Source organism: Acomys russatus, chromosome 29 (assembly GCF_903995435.1).
Source record: "Acomys russatus chromosome 29, mAcoRus1.1, whole genome shotgun sequence".
NCBI classification, from domain to species: Eukaryota; Metazoa; Chordata; class Mammalia; order Rodentia; family Muridae; genus Acomys; species Acomys russatus.
In genome coordinates this window covers 7487105-7507379 of record NC_067165.1, presented here as the reverse complement: position 1 = coordinate 7507379, position 20275 = coordinate 7487105, and the positions used below count along the sequence as shown (strand labels likewise).

Genomic DNA, 20275 nt, shown 5'->3' with positions numbered 1-20275 from the left:
CCAGTAATTTTTAATAAATATATTACATGCATCCTTTATGTGTACAGACATACACAGTGATTGCTATTTTACTGACCTATGTACTTGTTTTCAGCTGGAAGATGAAGATCTGGATTTAAGTCAAAATTACTCTTCCACAGTTCAGCCCAAGAGTTTTCAACATCTGTGGAGGGGAAAAACAGACAGAGCCAACAAATACTGCCATGTTCAGAATTCTCTTAACAAGCACTCCACACTCCTTTCTCCTCAGGCATAGCCATGCCACCTAAAATTCACTAGTCAAAGCAGGACCCAGCAGCGCTGCCATCATCTGAGACAGGGTGAGCAATGCAGACCCCAGGTCCTACCAAGGCCCTCTCTGGCATCTTTCCTCCTGTACCTCCCCCTCTTCACTTTTAGAGACAAGCACTCATTACGGATGCAGCCCACGTGCTTTCTCAGTTGAGTTCCTAGGTTTTCCTGCCTTGGTTTCTGGGTGCTGGGATTATAAGCATGTGTCACCACATCTGGCTAGAGCCTATTTTGTATCTCCAGGTGACACACATGCTCAGTGAAGTATGACAAGTGCTTTTTCCCTTTTTCTCCACCCCACCTCTCTTTTCTTTAAAAAAAAAAAAAAAAAAATAGTTTGGTATTCTGGACATTGAAGAGAACAGGTGCTAGGCAATTTCTAAAGAAGCATTTCTCAGCCAGGCGGTGGTGGCGCACACCCTTAATCCCAGCACTCAGGAGACAGAGGCAGGAGGATCTCTGTGAGTTCGAGGCCAGCCTGGTCTACAGAGTGACTCCAGGACAGCCAGGGATACACACAGAGAAACCCTGGTTTAGAAGAAGGAGGAGGGAGGAGGAGGAGGAGGAGGGAAGAGGAGGAGGAGGAGAAGCTGCCGCTGCAGCATTTCTCTCTAAAACAAGGGTAGCAGTGCACAGAAGCACAGGCAAATCAGCCAGGCCTACCCCGCAAGACTTTGCCTCAAAAACAGTAAATAAATAATATCAGTGAATAACAAGTTAAAAATCTGATCACCAAATAACCAATTAAGGAGGACATTTTCAGTAATTTGTAAATATAAAGAGAGCAGTAAAGAACAAAATATAAGTAAGTTTCATTTCAAATAAAAATTCTTCAAAACTTATACATTTTTCCAGGCATGCTTTAATACCAGCACTCAGGCAGCAAAGGCAGACAGAGATCTGTGAATTTGAGGCCAGTGGCCTGGTTATTTTTTGTCAACTTGACACGAACCTAGACAAACCAAGGAAGAGGTCATCGTAACTGAGAATATCCTCCATCCAGACTGCTAAAGGGAGGCCTGTAGGTATTTCAGGATTGACAAGGGAGGGTGGTGCGCCCCTGGAAGCTAGTCTTGGGTGCTGTAAGAAGGCAGACTAAGAAAGCCATGGAGAAAAGGCAATAAGCAGCCTACTCTCTGGTTTGTTTCAGTTGGGGCCTCAGGTTCCCAGGTTCCTTAAATACCTGCTCTGACCTCCCTTAATGATGGAGTGTGACTTGAGAGTTTAAGAAGAAATAAACCTTCTTCCTAAGTTGCTTTTGGTAATGATGTTTTATCACAACAGAAACCCTAACTATGGTGCAAGGAGTGCAGTATCACTGTGACAAAACAGGCCATGTTTGTTGGAGGATTGTGGAACTTGGGGCTAGAAAAGCCATTGTCCAGAACTTAGTGAGCTATTATAGGAAGTTTTTTTTTTTTTTTTAAATGCTAAGAACAGTGCAGACACAAGAACCTCATTATGATAGCCATCCCAAGCCTGGTATGGAGTGCATACCTATAACTGCAGCACTCTGAGGCAGAGGCAAGTAGATCTCTGTGAGTTTGAGGTCATCCTGGTCTACACACATAGTGAGTTCCAGGACAGTTAAGGCTATGCAGAAAGACTCTGTCTCAAAAAGGGGGCGGGGTAGCAATCCTGGTCTACATAGGAGTTTAAGGTCAACCAGGGCTACACAGTGAGACCCTGTCTAAAAATTTAATAAAATTTGCATATATACATATATATGCACACACATACACGTGTGCAAGCAAACACACTTTTTGTCATCAAATTGCCGGGTGTGGTGGCGCATGCCTTTAATCCCAGCACTCAGGAGGCAGAGGCAGGCAGATTTGAGTTCAAGGCCAGCCTGGTCTACAAAGCAAGTCCAGGATAGCCAAGGCTAACACAGAGAAACCGTCTCTCAAAAAACAAAACAAAACAAACAAACAAAAAGAACCATCAAATTATTAAAGGATAAAAACTTCCAGGTGATGGGGCTGGAAAGATGACTTAGCAGTTAAGAGTACTTGCTGCTCGTGCACACACACAGCAGCTCACAACTGCCTCTAACTCCAATTCCACAGACTCTGACACCTTCTGGCTTCTGCAGGTATCCACCCATATGTGGTTATACATAAAATCATACATGCACACATGCACACACATAAATATCTTTTAAAATTCTCCAAATGAGTCAGATGTTCGTAAATGAAGGAGAATCAGCACAGTATCTTACCTTCTATGCTATACTGAGTCCCAAACCACTTCTCCTTGAGGTCACATTTTCCCTCATTAGCACCAGACAGAAGAACAAGATTTGCCTTTTGAGGAACTAGCTGGTTAAGGGCTTCAGCAATGACCTAACAAAGGGAATGGGGAGACATGAGAGAGAGGAAGAGAAAAAAACACAGTAACAATTTAAGTAAATACACTCCTGCTTTTAAAAAGCAACAACAACAGGGCTGGAGAGATGGCTCAGTGGTTAAGAGCACTACCTGCTCTTCCAAAGGACCTGGGTTCAATTCCCAGCACCCACATGGCAGCTCACAACTGTCTGTAACTCCAAGATCTGACATCCTCACACCAATGAACATAAATTAAAATTAAATACTTTTTTTAAAAAAGCAACAACAACAATCAAAACAAAAGAAAAAACCAGTTGCACTGCTACTATGGTGTTCTCATGATCAGTGAACTGTTTCTAGTTCATGAATCTCCTAATTTATAAACTCTGTAAGTTTATACTATTTCAAAATTTTTCATTTTTATTCTATTGAGGTATAACTGACAAACATCAAATGTGTGGCCTCGGGGTGCTCACCGGGAACCTCACACTCTAACAGGACCAGCAATACGTAAGCAGGGGTCATTTACTACACTATCCCTAGGTGACACAAAGCAGTGTTTTTCATACGCTGTAACTTGGGCTAGTTCTTTACTGTTCAGTCTTTTCTTGTTCAGTAAAGATGGCTTGTACCATTTCGGACTTCTACCCATAGGTCCTAGGAACACCCTACACTGCATCCCTAACTGATAGACTCGTGTGTCTCTGTCCCTGTCTGCCTGTCTCTCTCCCTTCCCTCTCCCCCTGCCCCCCACCTCTCTTCAGGGTTTCTCTGTGTAGCCCTGGCTGTCCTGGAACTCACTCTGTAGACCAGCCTGATATTGAACTCACAGAGATCCACCTTCCTTGCCTGCAAGTGCTAGGAATAAATGTACGTGCCACCACCACCTGGCCTACAGCAGTTTTGAATTGGAGTGCTCCTTACTTCTGGCTTGTACTCAAACAGAAGTTGATCTCCGGTGAGAAAGTCCTGGAGGGGGTACAACTGCATGTTCTCACACATGTTCTCCACATACTCGACTGGATCTGTCTGAAAAGAACAACAGTCGTTTCACAGCGGAGCTGCCATGCTGTCCTTAGTCTGTCCCAGCACACATACTCAAGACCGAAGCAGCTGAACAGCTCCAGCAGGATGCAGTGTCACAGAAGAAGGTGCTCAGGATACCAAGAGAGCAAGCCCATGCTGTGGAGGCAGGGAGCTTCCCCTGCAAAGGGCCACCTTGAGCCTAAGACCAACCTACTCTGCTCCATTCACGCCAGCCTCTTCACTAGAGCAGTCCCACACTGAACTAGTGCCCAGCATGAATGCTATGTCGATAAAAATGGGGACCCACCACTAAAAACTACTTGTAAGATGAGTTGAATTGCAGTGTGTCACTAGATCAGAGTAGAAGACAAGTAGAAAGCAGAAAAGCAGGTATCACCAGTATGGGGCAAGAGCTGGAGAAATGGCCAACAACAGGTGCTGGCCCCGCAGGACACAGGCAGTAACAGTGCTCTTCAGGGTAGAAGGGTAACTACATATACTTCAAAATAGCGGGGGGGGGGGGGGGGGGGGGGGGGGGGGGGATCTGAGTATTCCCCAAATGTACACACATGTTTTTGTGACAGATGTGACTTTGTCTACAGAGCCAATTACTCTGATCTGAGCATTATACATTATATACATGTATTAAAATATCACACTGTACTAAAAAAAATGGACATTTATTATGATATATAAACATTTCCAGCCAGACGCAGTGGAGCATGGCTGCAATCCCAGCACTCAGGAGGCAGAAACAGGCAGAAAGCTCTGAGTTCTGAGGCCAGCCTGGTCTACAAAGTGAGTCCAGGCCAACCAAAGCTACACAAAGAAAACCTGTCTCGAAAAAACAAGAAACCATGTTATCTCAATTTAAAAGTCAAAGAATGACACATTCTCTGATTTATAAAATAGAAATAATTTACAAGGCTCACATGTTTCAATACTTTAGTTCCCATTGGAATTATGTGCGAAGGATTAGGAGGGTGGCCTGTTGGAAGAGGTGTGTTACTGAAGGTTGGCCTTAAACTCTCAAAAGCCTCCCACCACCCCCAGTGCAGTCTCTGCCTCCTGTACACTAGGGCTTGGTGGCACGTGCTCACCAGGTAAAAGCACATGCCACCAAGCCTAGTGACGCAATTTTAATGCCCACAAACTCACAAAATGTCCTCTGACTTCCATAAGTGTTGCATAGCATACAACAAACACACACACACACCCCTTCTCTAAATCCTTTGCCTTCAATATATACAGCATTTTCACTTATATGTCCTTATAGATATACAAGACCATTAACTTTTTTATAAAACCCCAAAGATTTTGTATGTATGCATGAGTGTACACGGGGGCGCGGCTCTCCCAAGTGTTTGCCAAAGGTCAAGGTTGAGCATCCTCTTCTATTCCTTTTTTTGAGGTAGAACTTACTACCAGGCCGGTCTCAAACTCAAAGAATCACCTGCTTCTGCCTCCCACGTGCAGGAATTAAAGGTGTGTGCGCCATACTCAGCTCGCCTCTCATTCCCTAGATTATAAACAAACCTTATGTGTTTGGCAAACTCAATTCAAATTTATCTTATCCATGAAGACCTTCAATTGAGGAAAAACTCCTCTCCCTTAAATTTCAAAAGCTCAAGTGTTCTTAATATTCTACATGGTAATTACTATTGATTACCATGTAGAATATCTTCACAATACTTGAATTCCCAAACTATCAAATTCCATGGCAAGCCTTCCCTCAAATGTTTATCAAAGGAGATAAACAAAGGAAGTGATTACATAGAAAAATGGTCACACATTATAAACTCTATCATGGGCCTACTCTTGTCCTGTAGCAATGTAAATGCTAAAAACAAAGTGTCAATGCCATCTTGAGATGCACGTGACAGTGGCACAACTAAAATTCCAGTGACACTTCCACAAAGTGCAACAACAGTCACACCAGTTCCCACTTGTTCACAGATAACATGCAAAGAGAATTAGGCTTCTAATACCTGTTCTTGGTAATGAAATTCATTGTCCTCAATTTTCTGAATCTCTTCAAAAACTCTGTGAAGAGAACATGGTGATTAGAAAACATGGTAAAATTTCTCACTGCAATAGATCACAAGAAAAAAGGCATTAACATACAAAAGACTAGAGACTCAGTGAGCAACATTATAGCCTACACTGAGATGTAGAGGGATCAGAATACAGAGCCAAGCAAGGAAACACTAAGAAATGACAGAACACTATTTTGTAAAACTAAAGCATGTCTTCTGGCAGTCTGAAGTCAGAATTGTACTAGGATCAGTTCTTAGTTTCATCCTAAGAAATATTTATTACCTTTTCTCTGGACCTAGCTTCTGCAGCATTTTTAAATACTGAAAGACAGTATGAGCAACCTAGAAGCAGAACATTGCATTAGTTTTTTGCACAAAGTATTATCTAAAGAAAAGAAAAATAACTCCATTTAGTTACTTACCTCATAAAAATGCTCATATCCCTCATCAGTCAATGTAATAGAAATGCTGAACACAGAGTAAGTAGAATTTTGCTCAAAACCTGTCTCACCATTTCCACCAAACAATGCAAGAGCCCAGCACCTATAGTTGGGAAAATTGATCAGTGAGCCTTTAAACTAACAAAGTTAACAACACTTCTATGTAAAATTTGTGAGCCTGAGCTTTTGATGTAAACATACACTTTTAAGTGTTAATGGAGTTTGGTTTGTTTGAGACCAGGGTTCACAACATAGCTCTTTTACAGGGTTGTGACACACACATCCCATCTGTAAGGTTTTGGGGGTTTTCTGTTTGTTTTTTTGAGACAGGGTTTCTCTATGTAACCTTGGCTATTCTGGACTCTCTTAGTAAACCAGGCTGTCTTTGAACTCACAAAGATCCACCTGCTTCTGCTTCCTCAAGTGCTGGGATTAAAGGCATGCACTACCACGCCTGGCAACAATAAGTTTTAAAGTTCAAATTTTAGGAGTACAAGGAATTATAGTACACTTAGAAGTCACCAGAACCAAACAATAATCACCATCTGTCTAATGGGAAGACTAACAGATATCATAATATTGTAAAACAGCTGTATTATGCCAATGTAATTATTAATGAAAAATAAAATAAAAACACACAGACTAACTGCATTACATAATTACTAGGTGAAATTTTACTTATCACCTTTGATCTTATCTCCTAGAAGTCTTAAAACATAACATATAACCCAACTGCAATGTCAAATGAGTTGGAGACGACAGATGCTACATGCTTTACCCAGTAAAGAAAGCAGAAATGAGAGTAGATCGTTCCGAAAATAACACCAAAAATTTAAATCAGAGGGCATACACCAAAATAAAGAGCTTGCAAGCCCAATAGAGTTCAGTAAGAACAGTCATTCATATCTCAAAACACATTGCCCATATTGTGAAAGGTTCAGATATCTACTCAATGTCGCTATCCTTTTATACTCAAATTAGTACACAGAGAGAGAGAGAGAAAGAGAGAGAGAGAAAGAGAAAGAAAGAAAGAAAGAAAGAAAGAAAGAAAGAAATTTTTATTGTTTGGTTAGAAATGAAGCAGTTGGGGGCTGGAGAGATGGCTCAGTGGTTAAGAGAGCCGCCTGCTCTTCTAAAGATCCTGAGTTCAATTCCCAGCAACCACATGGTGGCTCACAACCATCTATAATGTGATACGGCGCCCTCTTCTGGCTTGCAGGAGAACATGCAAGCAGAGCATTGTATACATAATAATAAATAAATAAATCTCTAAAAAAAAAAAAAGAAAAGAAATGAAGCAGTTGATTAAATGCATTAGGGCACTCTACTAACATACCTGCCTGCACTTTTATTTATTTATTTATTTATTTATTTATTTATTTTGGGTTTTTTTGCATGTACTTAACTCCACATATTCAGTATGATTTTTCTACAGATCATCTTTTGGGTTGGAAACCCTAAAGAACCAAAGCATTTAAATAATTGACTTATTCAAATTCCTTTATTAAAATTAACCTTTTTATAATTATGGAAACAACTGTTAATTTCATGTATAATTTTAATTTTGTAATTGTTTCCAACATAAGCTAAAAAGACAGCTTATAAGAAACCTCAAAACTATGGTCTTTAAGAAGACCTGGTTAGGTACTATTATTATTAGAATTAGCATTTTAATTCTAGACCCCATGGCAACTAAAGCAAAGGAATACACGGTAAAACCTACTGTTTATTACTTAGACATTGTTACAGAAAATGCTTAATAATTGAATACTTGCTTTTTTCTAAGGTAAGAAAGAATGCTGCCTTTGCCTTCATGTCCAACCAGCCAGGAAATATAATGAAGTGGTTTCACCCTTAAAAAGAAAAAAGGAAAAAAAAATTTAAAGGTGAGACGTCAAAAGAAGGTTTAAATATACAAGGTTTGAGTATCTAAGCTTACTCTTATAAATTCAGTAAACATGAAATTGTAATCAGTTAACAGCCACAACATAAAAACAGAAAATGGGAAGACACTCCATATAAAGTCATTAAAGAGCAGAATGTAAGGCTGCTGCTTTTTGTAGGAAAGGTTTTTTTTTAGGTTTTCTGCATATGCGTGCGTGCGTGTGTGTAGATGTGTGCACTTGCATGTAAGTGCATAGGTACAAAGGCACGTGTGTACATGTATAGGCCAGAGAAAAGTCTCCAGGGTCAGCTTATGATCTCTATCCTGTGAAGCGGCCTCTCAGGGGCCTGGGGTTCACCAGTTAGACTAGGCTGGTGGCCAGTGAACTCCACAGGTCCTCCTGTCCTCCGCTCCTTCTACCATAACACAGGTTATCATTTTAGAACACAATATGTGAGTCAGTGTCCAGAATCAGGTTTTTACAACAGCTTTCATTACTTTATCAAGGTCTAGGATAAAAAGGTGTTGTCCTAAAATTGCGAAATATAGAGTCTAGTTTCAGTTTCCTTTGGGATCTTGAGCCAAAGATACAATTCATTGTATTTTTCTTTTCCTCTTCATCAATCTGTAGCTCACAGAACCTCATGTAACACAGTCAGTCATTAACCAGATAACAGTCAACATAAAAATATGTTGCTGAAATTCTTTCAGCATTAGTTTCTACTACAATTTTAAAGTATGTTCCCCAAGATTATTCTCTCTCTCTCTCTCTCTCTCACACACACACACACACACACACACACACACACTCTCTCTCTATCTCTCTCTCTCTCTCTCTCTCTCTACCAAAAAGAGTATAAATTCACTTAAGTAGTAGTCTTATAACAATGAACAGAGACTTTCGGTACTGGCTACCACATGCACCAAAATTTAGTTAAGTTCTTGAAGATCAAAATAATATTTCAATTCTGCTAAGCAATTCTTAAAACCTCCACAGTATAGATTCAAATGTGAATTGAATTACATAAACACTAGACCGGCACAGAGTTGTTCAGAGCTGATTGAACACCTGCATCTGAACTAAACTAATGCCACTGCACTGGGTAACACTGAAGGGAAAACACTTTGCTTCTCTGTGAAAAACATCTCTTTGGCAAAGTGAATGTACTGAAAATTCACATATATGGGGCATAAGAATGACTGATAATGAAATGTTAAATAAAGCATCAGACCTTATAAAAAATATCTGGATGGCAACAAATATACAAAACCCTACAACTTGTTACTTTGTTACTTTTTATAATTTTCAATTTTTCATCAAATATTAGTGATTAAGAGGATAAAAAAGTCTTTGTTAATGGCATGTATTGAGATCTAATTCCTATAAGAGATATTTTATATTTGGTTCTTTTTTTAGTTTTTAGAAGATTTATCTATTTTTAAATTAAGTGTATGGGTATTTTGCTTGCATGTATGCCTGCATACCATATGCATGCAGCGTTTGGAGGCCAGAGGAGAGCATCATATCCTCTGGAGCTTGAGTGATTAAACAGTTGTGAGCTGCCCCAAGAGTACTGAGAATCAAACTCAGGTCCTCTGGAATGCAGGAGGTGCTCTTAACCACTAAGCAACTTCTCCAGCCCCAATATATTTAATATTTTAATGCCTGAAAGGATATAAAATCAGCTACTAATATTTGACACATCTTTGAGGACAAAGACAGAAGAACATCTGAATTTTAGATAATGCCCTTTAATATTAGTTTAATAATGTTAACATTTCTTCTTTTTTTTCTTTTTCTTTTCTTTTCTTTTCTTTTCTTTTTTTTTTTTTTTTGGTTTTTCGAGACAGGGTTTCTCTGTGCAGCCTTGGCTGTCCTGGATTAGCTTTGTGGACCAAGCTGGCCTCGAATCCACAGCGACCTGCCTGCCTCTGCCTCCCAAGTGCAGGGATTAAAGGCGTGCGTCACCACGCCCAGCTTTCAAATAGTCTAACATGTAACAAAACACATTTCTTACTGAGTTCAAGCAATGCACACTGCTTCCTTTCCTTCTACTCGGTTTGCTCTCACAGCTTTGCTTTGTTGGTAGCAGTATTAAAAAAAAAGAGAGAGAGAGAGAGAGAGATGCGCTGGTGACACAGTTCCATAGTTAAGACCCATACTGTTCTTGCATAGGACTGGACTTCTGTTCCCAGCACCCATGTTGAAAAGCTTATTACCACCAATAACTCCAGCTCCAGAGGATCCAACACCCTCTTCTGGGCTTCACATGCAGATGCACACATGCACATAATTTTAAAATGCATGTAAGGGTCAGTCAGCACTCAGAGGCAGAGGCAGGTGAATCTGTGAATTCAAGGCCAGCATGGTCTATATATTGAGAAACAGGTCAGCCAGGGCAATATAGAGAAACCATGTCTCAAAAAAAAAAAAAAAAAAGTATTTTTAATAGGCTAAATTTATACCAATTCATTTCCATTTATTTATTATAAAGTGTTTGTAGAACTGACTGCTCCTTATCTAAAAACAAAGCACTGCTTGGCCCAAGCTGTGCTACTTATACATAGAAAAACTGGTATTTTTATCCTACTTTATATAATCCCCTAACTCATACAAGTTAATCTTTAGAACTTAAAGCTATTTAACTTTCACTTTTGACAAATAAATAAAAAATACATACCATGGACAAATAAATCATAAATTAGTATTTTATTCTATAGCTACTAAAAAATAATTAGAAACATTAATACCAATGTCTAATTTCAAAGATTCAGGTTAAGTAACTCATTATAAGAAAAATCTAGGGGAAGCCGGGCAGTGGTTGGCCTTTAATCCCAGCACTCGGGAGGCAGAGGCAAGCGGATCTCTGAGACTTCAAGGCCATCCTGGTCTACAAAGCGAGTTCAGGAGAGCCAAGGCTACAGAGAAACCCTGTCTTGAAAGACCCTCCCCCCAAAAAAAACCCAACCCTGGAAATCTCTCTAGTACTAAGACTAAAGGAGTGCATCACCACGCCCAGCTTTGACACCCGAGCTTTAAATACAGAAACCCCAAACTTACACCACCCAGCCTTCTCTAAAACTATGACCCTGACTTCCGTATTTAAGGAAGCAAATCTCCCTTGAACCTTACCTGTAGTGTTGCTGTTGAGGAGGAAGTGCCCATGTGATAGTCAGAGCATGAATTTTTCTGATCGGAACAACTAAAGAAAAATGTCAGAAGAACTGTTGTAAGTATTTTTCCATAACATTTTCTGTCATAAGAATATATTATGTTGTTCAATATATTTCACCCTCCAGTAATCATAAAAAGGTTAAAGTGCAGCTGTTAATTCAAGTTGCCAATTTTCTAATCTGAATAATTCAGTTTAAAGCAAGAATAAAAAGGAACAAGGAGAATGTGGAATGTAACGAGGGAGGAGCCCCTTCTCCCAAGAAGCATACAGTCTACAGGAGTTAGGAAGGCCATGGCAAAGGCCGCTCTTCCACTTTCCCGGTGGCAGTGCGTGCAGGATGCTAAAGTGTGTGTACTGGCTAAAGCAGTTCTGGAGCTTTTGAGTCTATGAATAGAAAAGCTGATGCTAGAAACAAGAGAAAAAAATAGTCTCTTGAGTCGTCTGGCTTAGCAGGATGAAGCCTGCAACAGAAAGTGTGTGCTAACACAGCCACTACCCGAGGAAGGGAGGAGAGGCTGACACTGGGGTAGAGGAGAAGCAGAGAACACTGAAGGCAACCGGGAGACAGAAACAAAGAGAAGGGGAATGGGAAAAAAAAAAAATACCATGATTAAAAGAACAGAGAAAAAGAGACGACTCAACAATGTCTCTGTAACAATCACTATAAATTACAATGGGATCATGTAACAACTCATTGGGCAATTACTATAGACACCAAATTTTAAGATCAGTATATATTAAGTATGTATTATACAATCTTTAATATTTTTTATATTAATTTATCTATAAAGTAGCAGGAACTCTCTTCTAGTAAGAGTTAAAAGCCCCAGACACTGTTAAATTAAGGACCTCTTAATTTAACAAATACCATTCTGTATAATGAAACTTTAAAAAGTAACTATCAATGTATTTTCTCTCTTCTACCTTTACTTTGTTTTTGTTTTTTTTTTTTTTTGTTTTAGATTTTTGTTTTGTTTTGTTTTGTTTGTTTGTTTTTCGAGACAGGGTTTCTCTGTGTTGCCTTGGCTGTCCTGGACTCATTTTGTAGACCAGGCTGGCCTCAAACTCACAGAGATCCGCCTGCCTCTGCCTCCCGAGTGCTGGGATTAAAGGCGTGCGCCACCATGCCTGGCTCTACCTTTACTTTCTTAAGGGAAAAGTGAAAAGGGGGTGGGAGGAGACAAGAACAAAGGGAATATGGGAAAAACGGGGAAGCAGGAAACAGACCCAGCAGCAGCAGGGTACTACAGCTAGTCAGTAGCCTGCTATCTGCTCCAATTGGATCTCCATGGTCATGATTTCTGTTGTGTTTTGCATTTTCAAGAAAATTGACAGTTTTAAATTTTAGGAAATATGCTAAAGTTATTCTAGCAATTTTAAGCCTTAGGTTCACAAACCTCTGTAAAGCTTGTTAAATGCTGGTGTGTCAAAGGGATCCGTTAAATGGCCGAAGTTTGGTTTAGGTAACCCACTGAAATAAAACAAACACGTTAAAATGTAATTAGGAAAAGCCTGTGTGAGCAGTATCCTTAGGGATGCCTCACTGACTGACAGACGCTTATGAGCAATCCTCTCTGCACAGTGCTGGTCAAGAGCATCCTTGGCAGGAGCTCTGTTTCCTTCACTTCTGCATTGGAGGGACCCTGCCATATATATATATATATATGTGTGTATGTATGCATGGCTTTTTCCATGCCCATTTACTTCCAGCTCTCCTCCTATAAGATGTACTTTCAGTTAGTAAAGCTGTACTAGAAATAATATTTTTTAAAAATATTTATTTATTTACTATGTATAAAGTGCTCTGCCTGCATGTACACCTGCACGCCAGAAGGGGACACGAGATCTCATTATAGATGGTTGTGAGGCACCATGTGGGTGCTGGGAATTGAACTCAGGAACTCTGGAAGAGCAGTCAGTGCTCTTAACTTCCGAGCCATTTCTCCAGCCCGAAATAATATTTTTTTTAATGTAACAACTATATATGGAGTGGTAAGGTATAAATCACCATCATCTACAAGAAGACTTTATAATAGGGAACAATACTCTACATTCCAAACACTGACAAAAGAAAACAAAAATGAAAGAAAAAAATACCTTTGGGACTCATACAAAAAGATACACTCTTTAACTGTGGAGACACATAACTTACATAAAGTGACTGACTTACTTGTTCGGTATCTGCGAGAAGATCTCCGTCACCCACTTTTCCAAAGTGTCCAGTGTTTCTGGAAGGAGGATAGGAGGGAGAGGTGCAGGAGAACAAGGACACACAGCACTGTTAGTCAGAGCAGGAAACTACAGACACACTGCTGACTGTCTCTTATACACATCTGAATTAGGTTAATACTGACTGGTATTAGCCAGTCGTGAGTAACTGGAGGGATATCAACAGACAAGAACAGCGCACGACACCCACAGTCTTGTTAAACTATAATTGCTCACTGACAAAGTTAGAAAGGGCACACAAGTTCAAAAACACAAAAGAAGCTTTTGTTTATCACTAGGAAAGTGTGAAGGAACAAGAGACATGAATATGTCAATTGTCTTCCTGCACTCATCCTAAAACACATCTTTTAGGAAAGTTTTCGTGTTCCCCAGACTAACCTTTCTTTCTCTGGCACCTACAACTGTTTCCAGACCCCACCTGCATGTACACTTTGATACTGCTGTATTTGCTGAGACTTTACCCACAGCTCTTCTTAGGTTTTAGGTGTATGCCTCTTGGCTAATCTTCATCGTCAGCTTGGGGGTTTAGAATCAAAGGAGACACACCTCTGGATGTGTGCAAGGGCGTTCTCTGAGCTCTTTAATTTAAGAAGACCTACTCTGGATGTAGGCGGCACCATTCTGTGAACTAGAGGTCCATAAATAACAAAGTGAAAAAGAAGGAAGGCAGCTGGGCACCAGCCTCTGCCGAATCTCCTGGTCTGCAAGGGACTTGAGGACCAGTGACATGCGCCATTACAATGAATTCCACCCTCGCCATGAGCCTAAAAACTTTCTTTACATTGCTTTTGTCAATATTTTGTCACAGCAATGAAAAAAGAAACAAAAACTATATATGATTTCTAACTTTGATTCCTTTCCTAAATTGCATAAGTTGTCTTTTGAAATTTCTATTAGGGCTGGAGAGATGGCTCAGAGGTTAAGAGCAATGACAGGAGCCAGGCTCACAACCATCTACAATGAGATCTGGTGCCCCCTTTTGGCCTGCAGGTGTACATGCAGGCAGAGTACTGTATACATAATAAATCTTAAAATTTTCTAGTTAAACACAAGACGAAAAAGAAATCTTTTCCGATGTATGTAAGTATCTCATCACGGGACAGTATGTGTTAGTTTTAACCAGATACGTCAGTTTTAGTAACTCTCAATAAATGAGCCCATGGTTTTGCTCAGTGCCAGAGCCTGTGATATCAGTACTTCAAAGAAACTCAAAAAAGTTAAAAATACACACACACACACACACAATATATAACATATACACAAATTAGACTAGTTAAGTTTTGAATTTAACCTAAATGACTTCACTTAGAGATATTTGAATATTTTGTTAGATTTGTGTGTGTGTGCTCATGTATACCAAGCGCTGTGCAGTGAGGAGGTCAGAAGACAACATGTAGGAATTGGTTCTTTCATTCCACCATATTGGTCCCAAGGATTAAACTCAAAATCAGGCTTGGCAGCAAGTACCTTAATCTGTTAAACCATTTTGCTGGCTCTATATAAATACTTGATTTTGATTGTGATTGTGAGTGTGTGTGTGTGTGTGATTGTGTGTGTGTGTGTGTGTGTGTGTACAGAAGTAGAGACCCAAGGTTGACTGACATTCACTGTCTTCCTCAATTGTTCACCACCTTTTTTTCCCAATTCTTCTCTCATTTATTACATCGTAAACACCTTTTTTAAAAAAGTTACGCCTGCCTACCTTTAAAAAACTATTTTTAATAACATTTTTTATTTGGTATGTGTGAAGGTCTATCTATCACATGTAGGCTTTGCAGACTGATTCACACTTGGTGTTTTTACCCCATGAGCCATCTCACTAGCCCCTCAACCTTACTATGTTCAACATGGCCTCGTTGAACCTGGAGCTTCACCCTAGCCAGCAAGCCCCAGGGGTTCCCATCTCTGTCTCTGCAGTGAGGAGTGACAGGTGGGTGCTAGGGAATCCAAGCTCAGGTCCTCATGCCTATGAAACAGCTCTTCAGCAACCAAGCCATCCATCTCCCCAGCCCCAGAAATCTGACTTTTAAATAGTGTAATAAGTGAGAAATCCTCAAAAATCAATTGAAATAGATTATATGTGATTTTCATAAGAATTCTATTCTTTATTTTTTAAATTTACAATAAAACTTGGGAAGCTAAAGTAAGTAAATCTGTGAGTTTAAAGCAAGCCTGGTCTACACAGTGAGTTCAAGAACAACCAGGGCTACACAGAGATAGCCTGTCTCAAAAACAAACACAAAACCTGTAATAGGTATTAATCAGCACGTCAAACAGGGAAAAAAAAAAAAAAATCACAAAGAAACAAAACACCTGGTTGAATAAAAATTCATATGCATGAAATAATTTGCAACAATTTAAAATTAATCTCTAAATTAATTTTATATAATACTAAAAATAATGTTTGTTACATAATATAAAAGTAATATAGAATAATATTTATAGATTAATTTTTCAAAAATAAAAATGTTTCCTATGTAATTAGCTTTAATCTCAATTTTGAAGAAGTCTGGGCAAAATTTTATAAAAAGAGTCATATTTGGTTGACAGGATCAGTTATTCAAGAGAAGAAATGTGCAAACTATAAGAAATGTCAAAAGGAATGGTTTAGCAAGTGATTTTAAGAAACCTTAAAAAGGTTAAAGCCCCAAGAAAACAGAAGAACACTACTGAAGTTTCTTAAAAATGAGACATGGATCACTGAGGACAATCATAAGAGGAAAGGAGCAGAAGCGCCCTGCAGTCCTGCACATTTAAAACCCTTCTGTCACTGCTATGGGCTGCTCTTAATCATCTTACGGCACCTTATGTAAGAAAGAACAAACAACTTGCCCTGTAAGCTTATAATCAACATGGATTAAATATAAAGCCACAAATACTAATCAGCTGAAAAGAAAACACAACAGCTGAGCTAGGTGTGGTGGCACATGCCTGACGTCCCAGGAGGTCCAGTCTACATGTGACCCACATGACCTATGAGTACATCAGTATACTCACAGTATACTCACTTAAGATTAGTCTATGAACAGACCTATGTCTTCAAGAAATAATTTGTATGAGATGATCTTATATTTCTGTGAACTTTGCCATTGCTTTGTAGCACTGAGTGTTTGTGTGTTGTGTGTACTAGTGTGTGGGTATTGGTGGAGGCCAGAGGTAAGATGCCCTGAAGCTGTACTTACACGTGGTTGTTAGGTACCCATCACGGATGTTGAGAATCAGAGTCTAGCCCACGCCAAGCACAAGCACTCTTTGCCAAGCCATCTCTCTAGATCCAATTTTTTGTTTGTTTTCTGAGACAGGGTTTCTCTGTGTAGCCTTGGCTGTCCTGGACTTGCTCTGTAGACCAGGCTGGCCTTGAACTCACAGAGATCCACCTTCCTCTGCCTCTCCAGCATGCTATAGGCAACACACTGGTGCTTGGCTTTTCACATAGGAACTCAGATCCTCTTGCTTACAATGACAAGCAATGTGCCTACTGAACCATCTTTCTAAACCCTGATAAAAAACTATCCCCAAAATTCACTACTAACAGCCAGCTCTTGACAAAAGCTGCATCAATAACATAAACCTCCTATTAATACATATTTTAGATTTCACATGTATTATATACAGTGAAAACTATTCAATACCATGAGACCTTTTAAAAAAAAGAAAAAAGAAAAGAAAATGTTAAAACCCTATAATACAGTTTACTAGACCAGAACCTGTTCATATGGACATGATCAGCAGTGCTTTATGCAAATGTCACAACAATGGAGAAAAAGAAACTATTCCAAGAGTAATTTGCTACCACTAATTTCATGTAGTTATACTTTAACACAGCATTTTAACATCTGTTTACAATTCTCTTTGCTGGAAATGATGCAATGTGCTTGTCCAAATGTAGACTAATTTTATCTTTTTATAGATCTGTGTACATTTTATGATAGTAAATTAAACTATCTACGTGTATTTTATATATTCATGATATCTAACTTTTTCTTTAAAAAATTCTTTTTTGATATTTCTAGGTTATGTGTTTCACCTACAAGTTTTTCGAAAATGCTGCAAACCTTCAAAAATAAACCGCCTGTGAGCAGACTGCTAATTAAGGGCCAGAGACGCTTCAGAGTACTGCAAGAACACAACACATAACATACCTTTGGACTGAACAACTAAGGTCATGTAATGAGCAGAGTAGTAACGCATCCAGAATTCTCTCAGTCTGGCATGTGTGTCAATGTTATTCTTCTTTGGTTCATGCTTGAGTGTCTCAGCATTTCCTGTATAAAGATGAAAAAGATTGAAAATTATAGGACTAAATAAATGTACTTTATTAAGGTGGGAGCAGTGGTGCACACCTATAATCCCAGCCCTTGAAAAGGCAGAGGCAGGTGGATCTCTGTGAATGTGAAGCCAGCCTGGTCTACAAAGTGAGTCCAGGTCAGCCAAGGCTACACAGAGAAACCCTGTCTCAAAAAAAAAACCAAACAAATAAATACATAAATAAATAGTGCTTTATTAAAGGTCTTCTATACCAACAATGAATTTTCTACAAGGTTATAAAATCTATGATATTACCCAAGTGACCCAAGAATTCTGAGCTGGCACGTAATAATAGCACAAGCCAAGAGACAATTCTGAAACAGATACATAAGGAATTAATCAATGGTTAGAAAAACAGAAACTGCCTAAATTTCCTTGCTGGATAGTCTAGTATTGATTTAAGTTTTCCCCTCTAAATTATTTTACTAATATCCTATTTAATTCTTGAAGATTTTTTTAAACCATAAGTTTACACAACAGATACAGAAAGTATAATAAAACAGCCTTTGATTAGACCAGCTCATCCTGTCTCCATGCTGACAGGACAAATAGTTACAACTGACTTCTACCAACAACAAAAGGCCATCATGAAAACAGATACTAATTCAACAGCTTACCGGTTAAACAAAATTAGGCCACAGCTCAAAAACTATTAGAGAAACCATTGTGAGTGTCTGTTGATAAACAGAAACTCAGGCTGGGGTGCAGACTTTACAATCAGATAATCAGACCCTCAAACCCCCCCATCAAATACTTACTACTTACGCCAATTACACAGCTTCCCAAGCATGTTATCTTTAAATGGCACTTACCCCTCAACACTGTGACAAGGAACAAACACTGTGATGCATACAGAGCCAGCGCAGTGCTGGCACCTAGACAGCACACACAGGACGTCCGACTCTATTCTAGCAACACCCAGTATTAGAGAACCAAGCACAAGCATGCTCACACCTTATTATTTGAAGAATTTTCTAGCTGTACTCTCAGAAGATAAAGAGCACTTAGCTATTTTTAGCTAAGTCACAGCTTCATTAATTCTTCTTTCGTTTTGGGTGTTTTGGGTAGGTGGGGTTTGGTTTGGTTTCATCTTGTTGTTGTGCTTGCTTATTTATGACAGAGTCTCCTATAACTCAGGCTGGCCTGCAGGCCGAAGATGACAACGAACTTCTGATCCTCTTGTCTCTACTTCCGTGGTAAAGGAATAACAAGAAAGCACCTATCACACCCAATTTCATGCAGGTCTGGGGATCAAATCCAGAGCCTTGTCCTTTCAAGGCAAGCACTCTACCAACATTTCTAATCCTCTTTATCAGTTTGTTTTATTGTTTTCTTTACTTAATAATAGATAAATTAAAGTATCATACCCCAAAAGAATTTCCCCATAGGATGTCCAGGTCTAGCGAGGCTTCCAAACAGCATTTCTTTTCTGTTTGCATCAGAAGGTCTTGCAAGCTGATATTCTGTCAGTTTTAAAAATAAATATTTTCAGTAAGATGAAACTTCATTTTCTTTTTACAAATTTTTTACTAAATATTTTTACATATACATTTATATTATTACACAGATATACAATAAATACCTATAGCAAGTAGAACCACAAAACAATCAGGAATTATATAAATGTTACGTTCATAGTGTTTCGACTTTTTTCATTTGGCAGTCTTGAAGAAAACATCTTTCCTATCTTGGAGAGTTTAAAATTTGAATGTGAATCAATATCTATCATATCTCATCATTATCAACTTAAAACATCTATCTAGACCTAAAAACATCTTAACCCCTAAAAAACTAAGCTTAATTGTAAGACTAAACTATGGTATTTAACCCCATTAGAGACTTGAGAAGGAATTAATTAATTACTTGAGTATACAGGGAGTGCAGGTTATTGTCTGAAAATTTAAGCTTACAGAACTGAAATCAAGGCAGTAATAAAATTGACTTTAAAAACGTTATAAAACTGAAGTTGGTAAGTCAACTACCTAAACTTGATCCTATCACTTAATCAATCATTCTGAGTAAATTGATCACCTTTCTAGAGTTTTTCTCTTATTTTCAAACGAGGCAATGTAGTTAAGGATCTGAATGTTTCAGCTGCAGAGTGTTAGGTCTGATAACTCCCTGAGGGGAAGCACTAGTAAAGTGCCATGTCAGTCTTTGGACCTGAGGCCTTGGTTCATATATTTTATTTAAATATCATCCAAAGCAAGTATGTTAATAATTAAGTATGATAGTTAAGAATAATTACTTTGAAATCACAAGTATCTTTGCTAATGCTATAGTTTCAAGGCTTTTTGGTTTTGTTTTTGCTTTTGTTTTTCGAGACAGAGTTTCTCTGTGTAGGTTTAACTGTCCTGGACTCGTTTTGCAGACCAGGCTGGCCTCGAACTCACAGTGATCTGCCTGCCTCTGCCTCCTGAGTGCTAGGATTAAAGGCGCACACCACCACCCGGCTAGTTTCAATGCTTTTATCTCCCTAAAATTCATATGCTAAAACCTGATCTCCAACGTGACAGCTTTCAAAAATAATGACTGACCCAGGCACGGTGGCGCA

The 20275-nt window shown here is 39.0% G+C and overlaps 1 protein-coding gene across 2 annotated transcripts in view; it reads right to left on the bottom strand.

Annotated features, from left to right (window-relative positions):
• The window catches only part of Nrdc (nardilysin convertase), a 64569-nt gene that overhangs the window by 14277 nt on the left and 30017 nt on the right, over positions 1–20275 (bottom strand). For both annotated transcript variants that reach the window (XM_051170959.1, XM_051170960.1), the window contains 12 exons: positions 19089–19184; positions 17556–17678; positions 13355–13412; positions 12582–12655; positions 11142–11211; positions 7899–7976; positions 6106–6226; positions 5967–6025; positions 5636–5690; positions 3546–3650; positions 2513–2636; positions 77–163 (listed from right to left, as the gene is read on the bottom strand). In XM_051170959.1, coding sequence (XP_051026916.1) covers positions 77–163; positions 2513–2636; positions 3546–3650; positions 5636–5690; positions 5967–6025; positions 6106–6226; positions 7899–7976; positions 11142–11211; positions 12582–12655; positions 13355–13412; positions 17556–17678; positions 19089–19184 — 1050 coding nt within the window. The remainder of the gene's footprint in view (positions 1–76; positions 164–2512; positions 2637–3545; positions 3651–5635; positions 5691–5966; positions 6026–6105; positions 6227–7898; positions 7977–11141; positions 11212–12581; positions 12656–13354; positions 13413–17555; positions 17679–19088; positions 19185–20275) is intronic.